General features: G+C 37.5%; 1 protein-coding gene across 1 annotated transcript in view; it reads right to left on the bottom strand.

Moving 5' to 3' along the window:
• Positions 1–16,330, bottom strand: part of IFIH1 (interferon induced with helicase C domain 1) — a 51,625-nt gene extending 35,295 nt beyond the window's left edge. Inside the window, exons 1-3 of the mRNA XM_002749389.7 lie at positions 15,487–16,330; positions 8,464–8,632; positions 4,411–4,557 (exon numbers count right to left, since the gene is read on the bottom strand). Of these exons, the coding sequence (XP_002749435.3) occupies positions 4,411–4,557; positions 8,464–8,632; positions 15,487–15,939 (769 nt within the window). The 5' untranslated portion in view covers positions 15,940–16,330. The remainder of the gene's footprint in view (positions 1–4,410; positions 4,558–8,463; positions 8,633–15,486) is intronic.
• Between the last annotated feature and the right edge of the window lie 297 nt (positions 16,331–16,627).

Here is a 16,627-nt window from a genome sequence, read left to right as displayed (position 1 = left end):
AAGACTACTATGCAGTGAGAAAATACTTGGAAAACTAGTTCAGAAATAATAATTACAAATATCTCAATTTAAAATTGCAAATAATTGGAGCCTCTTTTTTCTTTATACACATAAAAATTATATTTACAGACTGTGTACAGCTTAAGTGACAAGTTGTTTTCAATGCTATCTTGGCAACTGTTTGAAATTTTAGCCTAATACAATGGAATTCAAAATAAAGACTAAACATTATCAATATCAAGAAGAAACACAAAACAAAATGACACAGATGCATATTAGAAGCTATGGTGTACGTTCACATTTACCTTGTTAATTGTCACAAAATACCTATGCAGGCAAAACTCTTCCATAGTAAATTGTTCAACAAAAACTTCAATCAAAAGAACTCCAATAATTTATCTGGACTAATGGTACTTTATAAATCATTAATATTCATAATTCTTATTCCTTAAGATAACAAGGAAACAGACACTTGGAATGACAGCAGCAGTCTCTAGAGCAAACACACTACATTTTCATAATTAAGTGACTCTTTGCTAGTGTTCTGGAAGGGACCAGAATGGATTAAACTAGCCTGCTCTCAAATCCACATGAGAAATCCAGGTATGATAAGGAACCTATGGACTAGAAGACCGTTAAGATGTTTATGAATTTGATGGGTCCTCAGACTACCATGCAGTTTACTGTATGCTCTTACATGCTTTCAGATTGTCCTGTATTTTAATACTGTCTACTTTTCTTTCATGTCAATTACTGCAAGTGTAGCTATACAGTTACTACTACTGCTGGGCTGACATCTCCCTCAGTGGAAAGCTCTGTGGGGGCCGAAGCCATTTCTTTTCTTTTCTTTTTTTTTTTTTTGAGACTGAGTGTTTTGCTCTTGTTGTCCAGGCTGGAGTGCAGTGGCATGATCTCAGCTCACTGCAACCTCCACCTTCTGGGTTCAAGCTATTCTCCTGCCTCAGCCTCCCGAGTAGCTGAGATTACAGGCGCCTACCACCACACCAGGCAAATTTTTTGTATTTTTAGTAGCGGGGTCGGGGGGTTCACCATGTTGGTCAGGCTGGTCTTGAACTCCTGACCTCGGGTGATCTACCCACCTCGGCATCCCAAAGTGCTGGGATAACAGGCATGAGCCACCATGCCCGGCCATGAAGCCGTTTCTATTATGTTCCTAACTGTGTTCATGGTACCCAACAAGGTGCCTGGCATATGACAGGAATTTGTAAAATAGTTGTTAAATGAAAGAAGTGAAAGGAAGAGAAGGAAGGAAGTTAGAGTGAAAGGAAAGGAAGGGAAGGAGGGAGACAGAGAGGAAAGAAACCAAGAGGAAAAAAAAATAAACAAAACCCCTTTCTGTTCCCTAATGTCATTATTAAGACTTTTTTTCCCACAAGATGCATCTTTAAGTTTTATACTAAGAAGTAAACATTTTTAAAATTTAAAACTTTTGCCTTTAATTTTGTTAAAATTAAAATTCATAGTAGATTAACTAGAAGATGATGCAATGCATTAGTCTGATCATCTTTGATGATAAAACCTATTTTAAGATGCAGGGTCATCTCTCAGCATTACCTCCATCTTCACTTGTTTCTACTGTGGATTTATAGAAAATGACCAGTAACTCATAGAGGTGTCAGGTAGCCTATAGAGGAAATCCATTAAAACATGAAAACTCCACACTCAGTGGATTTTGGCATTCCTGTAGAATCATGATTTCCAAAGGAAAGTGCAGCTGCTCAAGTGAAAAAACATCCTCTATGTGCTTTAGTCCTGGCAGCAGCAGCATCACTAGAGTTTATGAGAAAGGTGAAATCTCAGGCCTCACTCAGGCCTCACTACTGAGTCATAATCTGAGTTTCAGTAAGACTCTCTCAGTGTAGTTCATTTGAACATTAAAGCCTCAGAAGCATTGCATTAAAAAACAAACAGCAGCTCAAGCCTATAATCCCAGCACTTTGAGAAGCCAAGGCAGGAGGATTCCTTAAGCCCAGGAGTTTCCAGACTAGCTTGGACCACATAGTGAAACCCCAATCTCTGTAAAAAATACAAAAATTAGCCGGGTATGGTGGTGCATACCTGTGGTCCCAGCTGCTTGGGAGATTGAGGTTGGGAGGATCACTTGAGCCTGAGAAGTTAAGGCTGCAGTGACCTGTGTTCCTGCCACTATACTCCAGCCTGGGAGACAGAGTAAGACCCTGTTCCCTCCCCACTTCCCACCCTCCCCCAACAAAAACATCTTACAATCAGGCTAAAAAGCAAGCCAACCATAACAAAAATTGGTACTATTTATGGCAATGAATTGATGTCTCATATACTTAGGTAGTTCATATAAGCCAGCAAAAAGGAGATAAATATCCTAATAGAAAAGTGTATTTTAAAAGTGTTAATAGTTAACAAAACAAAGAATAAATTTACAAAATTCTTTTTCAGCAGAAATAAGAAAATGTAAGTTCAAATAACAAAATACCATTTTTAATAGCAGCCAAATTGAAAAAGGTTGAAAATGATAATATTATTCATTCTCATAGAAGAGAATTCAGGCAAGCACTCATATCCCATACTGTTGGAGAACATGTAGATTGGTACAAGTTCCTGGAGCGAGATTTGACATTAAGTATCAAATGTGTTAAAATTGTATAAATCATTTGACCCAGAAATTCCAATTCTATAATATGTTTTTAAGAAGCAAACTGTGACATAAGAACAAAGAGAGCTACTGATGCATTATTTAAATATTCAATAATTGGTTAATTAATTACGCTGCAACCAAATGGTTGGACTATTATTTAGTCATTAAAAACCAGGCTGTAGAAGAATAATTAATGAGCATGAAAGAAACGCCACTATATACACACATTCAGGTATGTAAAAAGCCCAGAAGCACACATATCCAAATGTTAAATATAATATCCGTACTCTGGGAATAGTGGTGACTTCTTTGTGTGTTTCTACATATTACAGATTTCTCACAATGAAGATATATTACTTCTCTATGTACAAAATAATAAGGCCAGGCACAGTGGCTCATACCTGTAATCCCAGCACTTGGGGAGGCTGAGGCGGCAAATCACCTGAAGTCAGGAGTTCAAGACCAACTTGGCCAACATGATGAAAGGCTGTCTCTACTAAAAATACCAAAGTTAGCTGGGCATGGTCGTGGGCACCTGTAATCCCAGCTACTTGGGAGACTGAGGCAGGAAAATCACTTGAGCCCAGGAGGTAGAGAATGCAGTGAGCTGAGATCATGCTACTGCACTCCAGCCTGGGCAACAGAGTGAGAGTCCATATCTCCCAAACAAAAATAAAAGCAAAACCAAAAAATAATAAACTTTTCAGTGGTGTGCTAGAGTTAGTTTATACTGGCTCACAGGAGCGAACTGGTAACTTTTCAGGAATTTCCTGAGTTTTTAATCACAGCCATTACAAAAGTTAAATTATATAAAGTTACTGTTAAAGAAATTACTTTCAAACAAAGGTAATAAGTATTTAACTCATCACTGAATCATTTATTGTAGTATTTGATCTGGAGGCTATCTCTGCCTTTTGCATCTGTATGGTGGGAATGCTGTACAATGACGTGCCACGGCACATTTCTTCCCAGCTTTGTGTTCAATGATCTTATGTTGGAGGCTTGAAATAAGCATTAACAAGAACATTAAAACCACAGACACTGGCAAATGCTGCAGACTAAGGCTTTTTCTTTCCCCCCAGAGAGCTACTTGTTACATTTACCAGCACACCACAGACTATAGGCTACTACTTTTTGTGAAAACAGAATATGGCCCTTTGGTGGAGAAGGGGAGAAGTGGATTTTCCTATCATGAGCAGATTAGAAAGGGAAAATAATTAAATAATTTGTTTCCTCCAGGCTGTTTCAGTATCGAAAAGGTGGACATGATGTTCTTCAGTCCTCACCGATTAGTTATGCAATTCAAGACAACCCTTGTTCAGCATCTGACCATCTTTCTTTTTATAGCTTTGATTTTAATTTTTACAACCCAGTTGAACCTCTCTGAGTTATCCCAGTTTAAACGAGAGAAAAAAGTAATGGCTCTCTTTTATTTTCAGGGTTCTGGATGCATTAAATTGACTAATCTCTTTGAAAGTACTTTGAAAACCATGAAATATAGGGCATTCTTAGGATACTTATAATGACTATGGATTCCTTATAAGCTAAAATTAGATGCAAATGTGTTTATATTTATAACACCTTGATATTGGATTAGTTTTAAAAAGCATTTTGGCCAATAATTATTTCAATTTAATCCTCTTTAAAGATATTATATTAATATAAGTGTTCACTAACCTTAATGTCCACATTTTCTCCCTCTGATTAATAGGTTCTGGCCAATTGCTTTTTCTTGAAGTAGTAATTAGTAAATTAAAGTATGTATGTGTTTCGAGTACCTGAAACTACAGAAGAATCTGCAAAAGATGATTCTGATGAATTATTATCCATGCCCCAGACCTCCTTCTCCAGATTTGGCTGGTCTGTGGTTGAAAGAAGTAGCTTTTCCACTTCAGGGCCATCATCTTGTGATAAATTCTCAATCTCTGTGAATAAAGGCATTAGAATGCAAATCATCGCGACACAAGTTTTTATAGGGCATACGTAACTGTTACTATTATTTTGAAAACAAAGTGGCAGTTAGTAAGAGAGGTTACCTGAATACATTTAAATATTTTGAAGTTCTGAACAGAACGTAAATTGAATTACAATGCAAGATTTTATACAATATAAATAGCTGTTACTGTTATTCTGAAAACAAGATGGAGAGCCCTCAATAGAGATTTGCTTTAATATATTTTAATATGTTTATATTTTGAAAGGCTTAGAACGTGCTTTTGTTATGGCACAGTATTTTTAATTTTAATATGGACACAATGAGTAGTTCTTTATAATGATTAGATTTTAGCTAAAAATACAGTATAATGATTATGCTAATCATAAGAAAAGTAATTTCCTGTCTGACCATCAGGTTTAGGAAGTAAGTCACTTATTCAGTGACACAAAGTTACATTTAAGGCTGAATTAATGAAAATGCAAATTCGGTAGTTTTCTTTAGCTTTGCTCTTGCCATTTTGTTTCCTCACTGTGTGTTCTGCATGAGACGTACATCTGCTTTAATGTCAGCCTATATTCATGTATTCTGAATTTCTGGGGATTTTTAAAACATTTAATCAAATATTCTGTGTCCTTCCTTTCTCCTTTCTTCCATTCCTCCTTTCTAGATTTTCTTACTTCAACTACATGTAATGGGTATTTTATTAAGGGCTTATGTGGGTTAAAAAGAAATTCAAGAATTTCTGCCTGTATGAAGCTGCAATCTGTCAAGAGAAGACTGATGCCATAAGGAAAATTTTCTAACGTATCATATTTGATTACCTCATCTTAAAGAAAACAGGGAAAACGTGCCCCACTTTGTATGGAAAATTTCCTAAAGAGAATTATTGTGACTTTGGACAAAAAGAAAACTTGGTAATGTCTGCAGTTAGATATTAGGTATGTTTGGGACTATTATAATAATTATTTTGCATTCACCATATAAATACCTTACATATATTAAGTTATTTAATTCTCGAAATAAGCCTGGATGATAAGTAATTTTATGTCTCCATTTTACTGAGGTGATAAGGTTAGTATCTCCAATTTACTGAGGAGTAAACGGAGGCACAGAGAAGGTCACACATTCAGGGAAGGACAAATATACATTCAGGGAATGATGCAGGATTTGATAAGCATCAGGATCCAGAGTCTAAGCTCCTACGTTAGTCTGTTTGTGCTGCCATAACAAATACCATAAACTGAGTGGCTTAGATAACAGAAACCTGTTTTCTCATAGTTATGGACACTGGACGTCCAAGATCAAGGTGACAGCAGGGCCAATGTCTGATGAAGGCTCTCTCCTTGATTTGCAGATGGCCACCTTCTCTCTGTGTCCTCATATGATTAAGTGAGAGAGAGAAAGGGACAAATGTTTCTCTTTCTTCCTCTTCTTAAAAGGCCATAATTTTTATCAGAGTAAGGTCCCATTCTTATGACTCATTTAATGTTTTTGTTTTTTATTTTTGAGATGGAGTCTTGGTCTGTCACCCAGGCTGGAGTGCAATGGCACGATCTCAGCTCACAGCAACCTCCTGGGTGCAAGCAATTCTTCTGCCTCAGCCTTCTGAGTAGCTGTGATTACAGGTTCATACCCCCACGCCAGGCTAATTTTTGTATTTTTTGTAGAGACAGGGTTTCGTCATGTTGGCCAGGCTGGTCTCAAACTCCTGACCTCAGGTGATCCACCTGCCTTGGCCTCCCAAAGTGCTGGGATTACAGGCATGAGCCACCACGCCTGGCCTGACTCATTTAATCTTAATTATATCCTGCCAACACTCTCTGCAGATAGAGTCATATAAGGCTCCATCATGTGAATACTGGAAGGACAAGGACAAAATTTCATCCATAGCATTTTACCACTGACTTCCCAAAATTCACATCTTTACTGCATGCAAAATGCATTAATGTCATCTCCTCAGCCCAAATACCTTAACTCACTGCAGCATGAACTCTAAGTGTAAAGTCAAAAGTCTCACCTAAACATTGTCTGAATCAGACATGGATGAGAATGGAGATGTGATTAATGATGAGGCAAATTCACCACTACCTGTGAACCTGTGAAACCAGATGAGCTGCATGTTTCCTTTCCACAGTACAATGGTGGGACAGGCATAGGATGGATATCTTACTCCAAAAGGGAGAAATAGGAAAGAAAGAATGGGTGATGGGGTCCACACAAACCCAAAACTTATTAATGTAAATGCCGTCAGATCTTAAGGCTTGTAAGGCTTGAGAATAGCTCTGTTTGGTTTGATGATCTGCCTTCCAGGTCAACGGAATGGCAGATTCATTTCTCAGGCTCTGCAAGACAGCCTTGTCCTGCTCTCTCTAAGGGCTCCATTCACACAGCTCTCTGTGAGGGTAGTCCTGCTTCTGAGACACCAGGCAGAGTCATCCTGGCTCACTAAAACCAGAGACAGCCTTGCCCTTTGAAACGAAAAAGGAAACTGCTTTGGCCCCTGGGTCTGCGGTGGAAGGGGCAACCCTCATGACTTCAGAATCACTTTGGGGACATTCTTTCCTTTCCTTAAGAATAGCACATATTCACAACCAAACAGCTCTATGTTCTGGTTCTGTAGGATCCAAAAAGTCCAGTATCCTTTTCTCATTCTGTCCTGTCTTCTCTGTCTCCTTCAGTTCAAATTTGAAGTGTATTTGCTGATATGATCTCTATTCCTGCCTTCCACTGAAATGGCTGATTAAGTACATGAGTGGCACCCACGATCTTGTTATCAATTGGTTGTTCATCTACACCCTAAGTGTTCTCTTTATAACACAGTTTCTCATTTTTTACATTATGAATAAGCTGAGAATTTTCCAAATATTTAAATTTTGGTAACTTTTTGCTTAACAATTCCTTTAATTAACTTCTCTTTTTTTTTGCATTTTACTATAAGCAGGCAAGAGAAATCAATCTGCTCCTTCAACATTTTTCTAAGAAATACTCTTAGCCAAATATCCAAGTTCCTTACTTGTAAGATTGAGTTTTATACCATTTTATAACAAGGATCACCTTTCTTCTAGTTTCCAATAACATTTTTCTCATTTCTGTCTGTGACCTCAGCAAAATCACCCTTAACATCCATATTTCTACCATTCACCCCAAACTCTTCTAGTCTCTAACAATTACCCAGTTCTAACGTCACTTCTGCACGTTTAGGTATTTGTTACAGCAGCACCCCACTTGTTCTTTAGTGTGGGTCACCAGAACAAGACTGCAATGATTATAATTAATTAATTAATAGTTAACTTTCAATTTGTCTTTCTTATATTTTTGGAAACATGGGATGCATGCTACAAAAAGAAAAATAAGAGCAGTTTAAGTGAGATTTACAAATGATATATGAGAAGATCTATAAAATGTTATATTATTACTATTATTGAATGCTTTTTAAAATCTCACATTAGGTAATGTTGTGGTATATTGACAAAACAATTCTTTTATCAAATGCTTAATACATTGTTTAAAATGTATAAAAATGTTCAGAAGAATATGCAGCAGATTTGTTACAACCACTAAAATACTTTCTTCCAAATAATTTAACATTGAATATTGTGTGTATTCAATGTTAAATAATCTTGATAAAAATTTCTGGTAGTTATATTGTTTCTAAAATAAGATAGTAGAAAGAGTGTTGGTTGGAGTAAAAGTGGTATTTGATAAGTTGATCTTTTCCCAGGCATCAATTTCCTCATTTGTACAGATAATAAAATAGATGACATATCACATACCTTCCACTCCTAAAATTTGGATTTTAAAAATGTTGGTATTTAGCATTGTGCCTATCTGCTTTATTGAACTCTCAATCACTAGGCAGAATTTGAACAATCTTCCTCAGTAAAATTACAAATACCTGCATTGCTTTCTGAGCAATCAGTGCCTATTAACTCTTGGACAAGTTCATTGTTTCCTGTTTGATGAAGAACATTCAGAAATGTAGAGAACCAGTTTTCTTTCTGCACAATCCTTTTTAGTAGCTCTCTTACACCTGATTCATTTCCATTGTTTTCTGCCGCAGAAATCTGTTGTAAGAGAAAATTAGAATTAAATAAGATCAAACATCTTTTGAATAACCTTAAACAGGAACTACCTTTTAGAAAAACAGCAATTAAGCATAAGCACAAATAAAGTTTTATATCGAAACACTAAAGAAAATAGCAATGTTACCTGTAGCCAATTCTGAAGTCAACAGGGAAAAAACAATTTCTGGACCAGGTGCCCTTTTAAATATGAACAATTTTTTTTAATAAAGCTATTGAATTATTCAAACCTGACACTTAGAAAATAATTTTTACCTCAGCCATTCCTGAATAAAAAGCACAAGAGAAAGTATCTTTAGTCTGGAGCCATATTATGTCTATTTTTACCTATTTCTTTCTACATATCTAGGGCTGGCTATACCTTTTCAACCTATGGAGTCTATAAATGGGAATTAAACATTTCTTATCTAATTCTTCTTTCTTCATGATTATCATTATGAAATAAGTAATTACTATGTAGATATATTCTTTCCTATTTAATATTTGCACAGTTCATTATTACTATAATCAATTTTTCTCAAATTTGTGTTTATTTAATATTAGGAGAAATTTATTTTTATACCTTTTCTTTGGAAATATGGGGGAGAATTATTTCTATATTCATTCATTAGAGTCTTTTAGCCTTAATTTATTTTCTGTTTTAGATTAATCTAGTACTCATTTGTGTAATAATTGTCACAGTGCACCTCCCCACATCCTAATACAGTGATAAGGATTTGGAGAAAAGATTAACTCAAGCCATGTTTAGACCTAAAAGAAGTTAGGCGGGACATCATTAGTTTTCTGTAGCATTAGGCAATTTACTACATTGCTCTGGACCGGTTTCAATATGTGGAAAACAACGCAGCTGAAAAGAAATTTCAGGATTTCTATATCTTAGCTACACATTAGAATCACCCATGGAGCTTTAAAAAATATTGATGTCTATGAAACACTCCTAAAATATTCTGATTTATGTTGTCTATGTTGGGAACTCAGATATTAAAGAAAAATTAAAGCATCTCATGTGATTCTATCAACCTTCCAGATAAGAAAGATTGACTTAGATATTATCAATGGTCCTTCTCAACAACTGCTAATCTTCCACATGTATAATTTGAATTGTCCAGTTCTTTCCTACAAAATTTATGTATTTTCTAGTTCAATACATATATTCCATAACCATTTATGTCAGAAATTTGTTAGCATGTTTGGAACAATGTCTGGCACTAAGTCAGTGCTAGCAATGATTATGGATGTCATCATTACTAAAGAGTCATCATTGCAAACATCTCACCTGCACAAGCATATACAGCATGATCTCCCCCACAAGGGATAGTTCTGTCTTAGTATCTAGTAGTTAAGCAAGCTGTTCTAAGTAACTTGAATATATTAACCCACCTGCCCAGAAGTAGGTATCAATATTAACCCATTTACAGATCAGAAATCCAAGGCACAGAGATGTTTAGTTACCTCTCTGAGGTCACAAAACCAGTATGAAGCAGAAGTAGAATTTGATCCCAGGCAATTGGATTTAGAGGCTGAATCCTACCGTAACTATAAATATAGCTTGTATTTTTCTCCAATTCTAAGTTCATTTTCTGGCAAGAAGTGATTAAAAATAACTATTTGATCTCAGTAACTTTCAAATGATTTCAGTTCATGTCCTCCACAACATTTTTTAAGCAGATTTTTGCTCATTTTTTTTTTTTTTTTTACCGTTTTTTTTCTAACTCTCCTGGTCTCCTAATGGCAATTCTTTGGCTTCCCTGGTGTTGTAGCATCTCAGTTATCATCTGCTAATTTAACAAGTAACTGCTATAGATGTAAATAAGACTGGTTTCAGTGCTTTCTTTTAACTCAGCCATTCTGATATTTTACTATCCCATCCTTTGATCAGCTTTAAATATATTTGACTGAAGCAATCAAGAAGGATTTCCTTAAAAAGAACTAGTGAGGCACCGTAACAAATACTGTTATTAAAAAACCCTAAGCATATTCTGTCCACAAAATTTTCTTCAACTACTAATCTATTAAGTGGACTTTTACAGTGGAATCATATTTGTCAAGCTTTCTTTGCCTTTACTGAGTCCAAGCATGTAAGGATCATGATGCCATTATTTCCTAAACATATTCTTACAACTTGAAGGTGGAACTACATATATCTGTGCAATTTTAGTAGCCTCATCAAAATGCTGAATTCTTAAGAAATCTTCCCAGTTTTGGTGCTGGAAAGTACATCAACTTCCTTTGGAGCAATTATATGATTTATAAAATTTAATCTGTTCTCCTAAAACATTATAAAGATATTAGATCCCAATATGTAAACACAATTATAGAAATTTGTGGGCGCTGAATATTTAGATTTGAGACTGCAACACACCATGAGACTATTCTCACCCATGGCCCTTCCCACTCGAAGTTTCCTCTATGAAGTTAAAAATGGATGGATGTTTTTATGACTATGTAGTCTATTTAATACATTGTTAACTAATTTATGAAATATAAAATAAAATGAATTTGGGGATAATACAACTCAATGCCTTCATAATCTAAATTCTTTGATGTGAATCTAACGTAGCATCAGGGAACTTAAATAACTTGGCCCAAAGTAAACATATAGTAAGAAGCCAAGATAGACCTCAAATTCATGTGTTCCATTTCTACATTCTTAACACACTTTGTTGCTTCATTTTTATTAAACTTATACGACTGGCTTACCAACACAATTGTATAGTTTAATAAAAATGTCTTCTTCCCTTCATAATAATCTTAGGCAGCTATTTAAATATAATGGTGATTTTTTTTTACCCAGCAGAGTTGAACTCTCAGATAAAAGTAAATCAGGAAACAAAACTGGTATGTTAAAAATAAAGAGTTTTTAATGACCAGTTTCCCACAAAAAGTTAATGTCTTAACCAAATGAATATTATTGTCACATTGACATAGCTAATTTCTTATTCATACTTTTTTTTTTTTTTTTGCAAATAAAATCCTTATCCCTCCTAATTTGCCACACCATACAATGTTCTTGGGGAGACTGACTTGGGTACTCAACTTCATGTTGGGAGAACTGGACTGTTTTTAGCTAGGCTTGTCATGGCATCTCTGGTTCTCTTGTGTAAATGGAAGGTGTGTGCAGTCTCCAGGACTACAGCTGCATTGTGTTCTCAGCTGGCCAGGAGGGAAACATGCACCAATCTTTAGCTGTTCAGCTTGATTACTGAGACACTATGGAAATGTTTATGTGATCACTTCTGTTCCCAGAATTCATGACTGTCTAAGTTGATGAGTATGCCAAGTTGTCACTAAGCATCCTAAAAGAGGAGCAGGGCCATACAGGGGTACCCACTTACTGTTAAGGACCGCTTTATTATAATGATTGATAAAATGCCATATATTGATAAAATGGCATAACATTGCTGAGTCTCTAGTATTTAGAATAGTGCCTTCAATATGGTAGACATTCTTTAATCAACACTGATGAATACCTCAACACAACTTCATGAAAGGACACAACAGTATCTGTGTTTTTCTCCTATCTTTTCATTACTAGTATGGCATCTGGCACAAAGATGAGACTCAATAAATTCAAACTGAATGAATGAATGAGTGAATGAGTTTTGGGGTACTTCCTGGATACAAACCGAAGTCTAAAATCATTTTCAGAAGCTGTACTCAGGGGCGGAAGCTAGGAGATGGGTGGGATTCCTAAACTAAAATAAGAGATCCAGTAGAAAATATCTATGATAAAACAGAAAAAGAATGAAAATACAAGACCATTTTATAGAAGTCTTCATTACTTTGTTACATGCTATTTAAAGCTGTCTAAAAAGCAAATTTGGAAATCTTATGTTCATCATTCATCCATTTTCTAACGCCTGGCAACGCAATCCAATACATTATGTGTTTTCAACACTTATTCCAGACACTTTCAGAAATAAATTCAATCAGTCTATCAATCAAGTAATCAATGCTTATTAGACACTAATCTTATACCTAATTCTGGTTAGGTTCTTGGATGAAAGAAGTCATTTCTTTTTCAAATCAGTGTAATCTAGGGACTTTAAGAAGTATATCTCTGGCTGAGCGAGGTGGCTCACACCTGTAATCCCAGAATTTTGGGAGGGTGAGGCAGGTGGATCACCAGGTCAAGAGATGGACACCACACTGGCCAACAAGGTGAAACTCTGTCTCTACTAAAAATAGAAAGATTAGCTGGGTGTGGTGGTGCTCGTGCCTGTGGTACCAGCTACTCAGAAGACTGAGACAGGAGAATCACTTGACCCCAGGAGGAGGAGGTTGCAGTGAGCCAAGATCATACCACTGCACTCCAGCCTGGGAGATAGAGCAAGATTCCGTCTCAAAAAGAAAAAAAGTATATCTCAATTGCAACATGGGTAATTTACCTAAGTATCTCAAACTTAAATTTAAAAGAAACTGTAATCAGATGAATAGTAATAAAAGTCAACATCATTATCATATCAAATAGCTCTGATTTATAAGCTTTTTCATAAACACTATTTCTGATTTGATGTTGACTAAAATACTGTGAGAAATTTTATGATGCCCATTTTCAAGGGTAAATGTAGTATCAGGGAACTTAAATAACTTGGCTCAAAGTAAACATATATAGTAAGAAGCCAAGATAGACCTCAAATTCATATGTTCCCCTTCTACGTTCTTATCACGCTTTGCTGCTATAAGATAAACATTCGTCAGTGACCCCCACATCAATATAGATTATTCTCCCAAACGTAATGCTTCCTTCTCATTGTCCACCATAGCTTATTTTTGGAACTGGTAATACATGTAAAATGATGCATACAAAAATTATTCCAGACTCTCATAGAGATACTACTGTTATAGCTGCTCGGTCTTTCAGGGCCTTTTTTTGAAATGTGAATCAGAGGGAGAATTTGGGTTGCTTTGGCCTTAACTGCTACCAGTACACAAAAGTCCCTTTACTCTGTATCTTCCTTGTGTCAAATCCCTTACATTACTGCTAGCTGCCTCCAAGCTTGCCAGAATCAAGAACTTGGATAAAATCTAGCTGGCGGAAATTCAATCCAGGCAAGACAAAAGTGATGCTGATAGGCAGAAGTATTTAGAGTAAATAGGGAGAAGTGCTGTTTCGCTGGCAATCGGGACATCATACCCACCAAACATAAACAGCTTTGTGGTGTTACTGGACTCTGTTGCTTCTGGACTTCTAACAGCTACTGTGGCTGGAAATGCCATCTTCCATCTCCAGCTGGCTTGAAGGCTGCATACTTTCTTCCAAATTAAGATTCTGCCACAGTGATGTACACATTTGTCATATCCAGCTGGACTACTATAATGCGTTCTAGCTGGTTCTCAATACACAAAACGACGTAAACATTACAGACAACAGTGTAAAGTAATTTACTTGTTGGGAAAACTGGCCATCAAAATTTGGTTCATGTTTGGGTCTTTGGACAAGCCCTGTGTCTGTCAAGTCTCCAAAAGACCATTAACTTTATTCACTAAAGACGAACTTGCATCATAGGCTATAGCCAATCAATCAAATGCCCAGAATTTTGTAATGAATATACAAACAATGGATGAACCACAAAGAGAAAAAATCATGTGAAAATCATAGTGAAGTGTAGACAAAGCCTTTGACTTTTAGTCATGCTGATAGGCAGAAGTATTTAGAGTAAATAGGGAGAAGTGCTGTTTTGCTGGCACTTTTAATCACATCTTTCAAAACAAGACTTTTGACTTACAAACCTGAGTAAGTCAGATTCAAACAGGTCAGCATTTATACACATCACAGTACATCTTCACTTATCAAAAAACAATTCATATCACATTCAATGTAAAGTCATCAGTAAAATTCGCCCTGTCAAAATGCCACCTTAAGAAAAATCCAGTTTCTTCACTAATATGAAAAACTGAAACTAGCAACACATTCTTCCAATGAATTGCTTCTAAATTTTGATTATTAGAGAATGTTGAAACTTTGATTAAAGAAAGAAAAAAGGTGTGTGTGTGTGTGTGTGTGTGTGTGTGTCTCTATGTGATTGTAATCTACCCATTTGGGCTAACTAAATGGTACAATGTGTAATGTAGGGCAGAGATTCGAAAACCTTTTCTCTAAAGTGCCAAGTAATAAACATTTTATGCTTTAAGGCCACACAGTCTCCAATTGCCTTTGGAGCAGAAAAGTATCCACAAACAATATGCAAACAGACGAGCATGACTGTGTCATATTGACTCAGAACTGTGTCAATAAAACTTTATCAACACTGAAAATTAAAAATTGAAATATCTAAAGACCATCCTTAGCTTGTGGGCCTGAAAAAAACAGTAGTAGGCTGGATTTAGCTGGTGGGCCCTAGTTTGCTGACTCCTGTTCCATGGAACTACATTAAATAAGAAAATAATTCAACACTGGCAAGAGCTAAAATATTAGCTCTGCCATGGTTTTTCCTGGGAGACTATGGGCTGATTATTTAACCTGCCTCCGCTTTCTCATCTGTAAAATGGAGTTAATAACATTAGAAGCCTCAGTGGGTTATTCTGAAAAGGAACTGTAGTAATACATTTTGAAAATGATACAAACTGCACATAGTAAGTGTTCAATAAATGTTACCTGTTAATATACGATTCTAAAGTTAAGTCCTTTTTAGTTCAGTGAAAGAATCAGAGAAGTAGTTCTTTTGTGTTTAAAGTTTCAAACTTGTCTTAAAGTGCATAAATGTTGTCTTCTCAAAGGAACTAACTAGATTTGCCCAAAGATGTCAAGCACATTTCGAATGGGACAAACGCACAAGGAAGGCTGCTTTGCAAAATATGCCTAAAAGGCCAGCGCCATATGAACTGACACCTACCCGGTTTCTGTCTTCAATTGTCAACAGTTCCTCCTCCATGCATTTATCCAAGACGTCTCTAACTAGAAGCTTGTCCACCAGAGTGGGCTGAAGGAGGTTCAGCAGTTGGAGACATTCATCATGAGCGTTCTCAGAGGTTGGAGAGGGCAAGTCAGTGAGCTCAGGGTTCATGTAGCGGGCGGCCAGAGGGCTGCCCGCTCTCCGAAGGGCCTCCACGAATTCCCGAGCCCAGCCAAGGTGCCAGACTCCCTTTTCCAAGGTGCTCAGTAGCAGTTCAACTGCCTGTATGTTCCCGGAGGTGGCAACAGTCCTCTGAATCTGCTCCTTCACCTCTGCAGGCAGAAAGGTCAGGTAGTCCAGCACAGGCTCCACCTGGATGTACATTTTCACCCGGGCCCTAAAGCACGAGATGAGATAGCGGAAACTCTCGTCTGTAGAATACCCATTCGACATCTTTTCTTCTCAGAGAAGGGAGAGGATTCTCCCAAGCAAAGGGTGCTGTTCTCTGCGGGACAGGTGAATTGCGCGTGCCGCTGTCCGCTGCCCAGTTGGAGGAGCAGGGTCTGTCGCCCTGTGCCCGACAACAACGAGGTTGCCCGCAGGGCCTTCCGGCCGGCGCGCGGGGCCGCAAACGCACCTGGGCAGGTGGGCAGGTGGTGGGCAGGGGGGCGGCGCGCGGGGCCGCGGCAGGCAGGTGCGGCCGGCGGACGTGGACTTTGGACTCTGCGGTGCGCGCCTGGGGTCCCAGACACTGCTGATCCCTCTGCACACTCGGGTGGGAGCTTCGAGTCCAGCTTTCTGGCGGGCAGTTCTTATGAATTTGCCTGACTTTGGTTTCTGTTTCGATTCTCTTCGCAGGACTTTGCAAACGTAATCTTCCGGGCGGGGAGGGAATTTCCTTGGGGAGGAGCCACCTATTGGTCGGGGCGGGCGAGAGGGACCTTTGGTCATGGACACCGCGGGAAACAGAAAAGGAAAGCGAATTCTCTCTGGCACCAAGACCAACGCTCTTGCAAAGCTCCTCCTGCGGGTATTTTGTCTTCCCAGCGGGGTTCTGCCTTAACAATCAGGTCCTTTGTAGGCCAAAATGTGTAGGGCATAAAAGCGTGTGATTTGCGACTTTCCAATGGGTAAGTGAACA

The sequence above is a fragment of the Callithrix jacchus genome, chromosome 6, assembly GCF_049354715.1.
Source record: "Callithrix jacchus isolate 240 chromosome 6, calJac240_pri, whole genome shotgun sequence".
In the NCBI taxonomy this organism is placed as follows: Eukaryota; Metazoa; Chordata; class Mammalia; order Primates; family Cebidae; genus Callithrix; species Callithrix jacchus.
The sequence above is the reverse complement of the archived record's forward strand: the minus strand, read 5'-3'. Positions and strand labels throughout refer to the sequence as shown.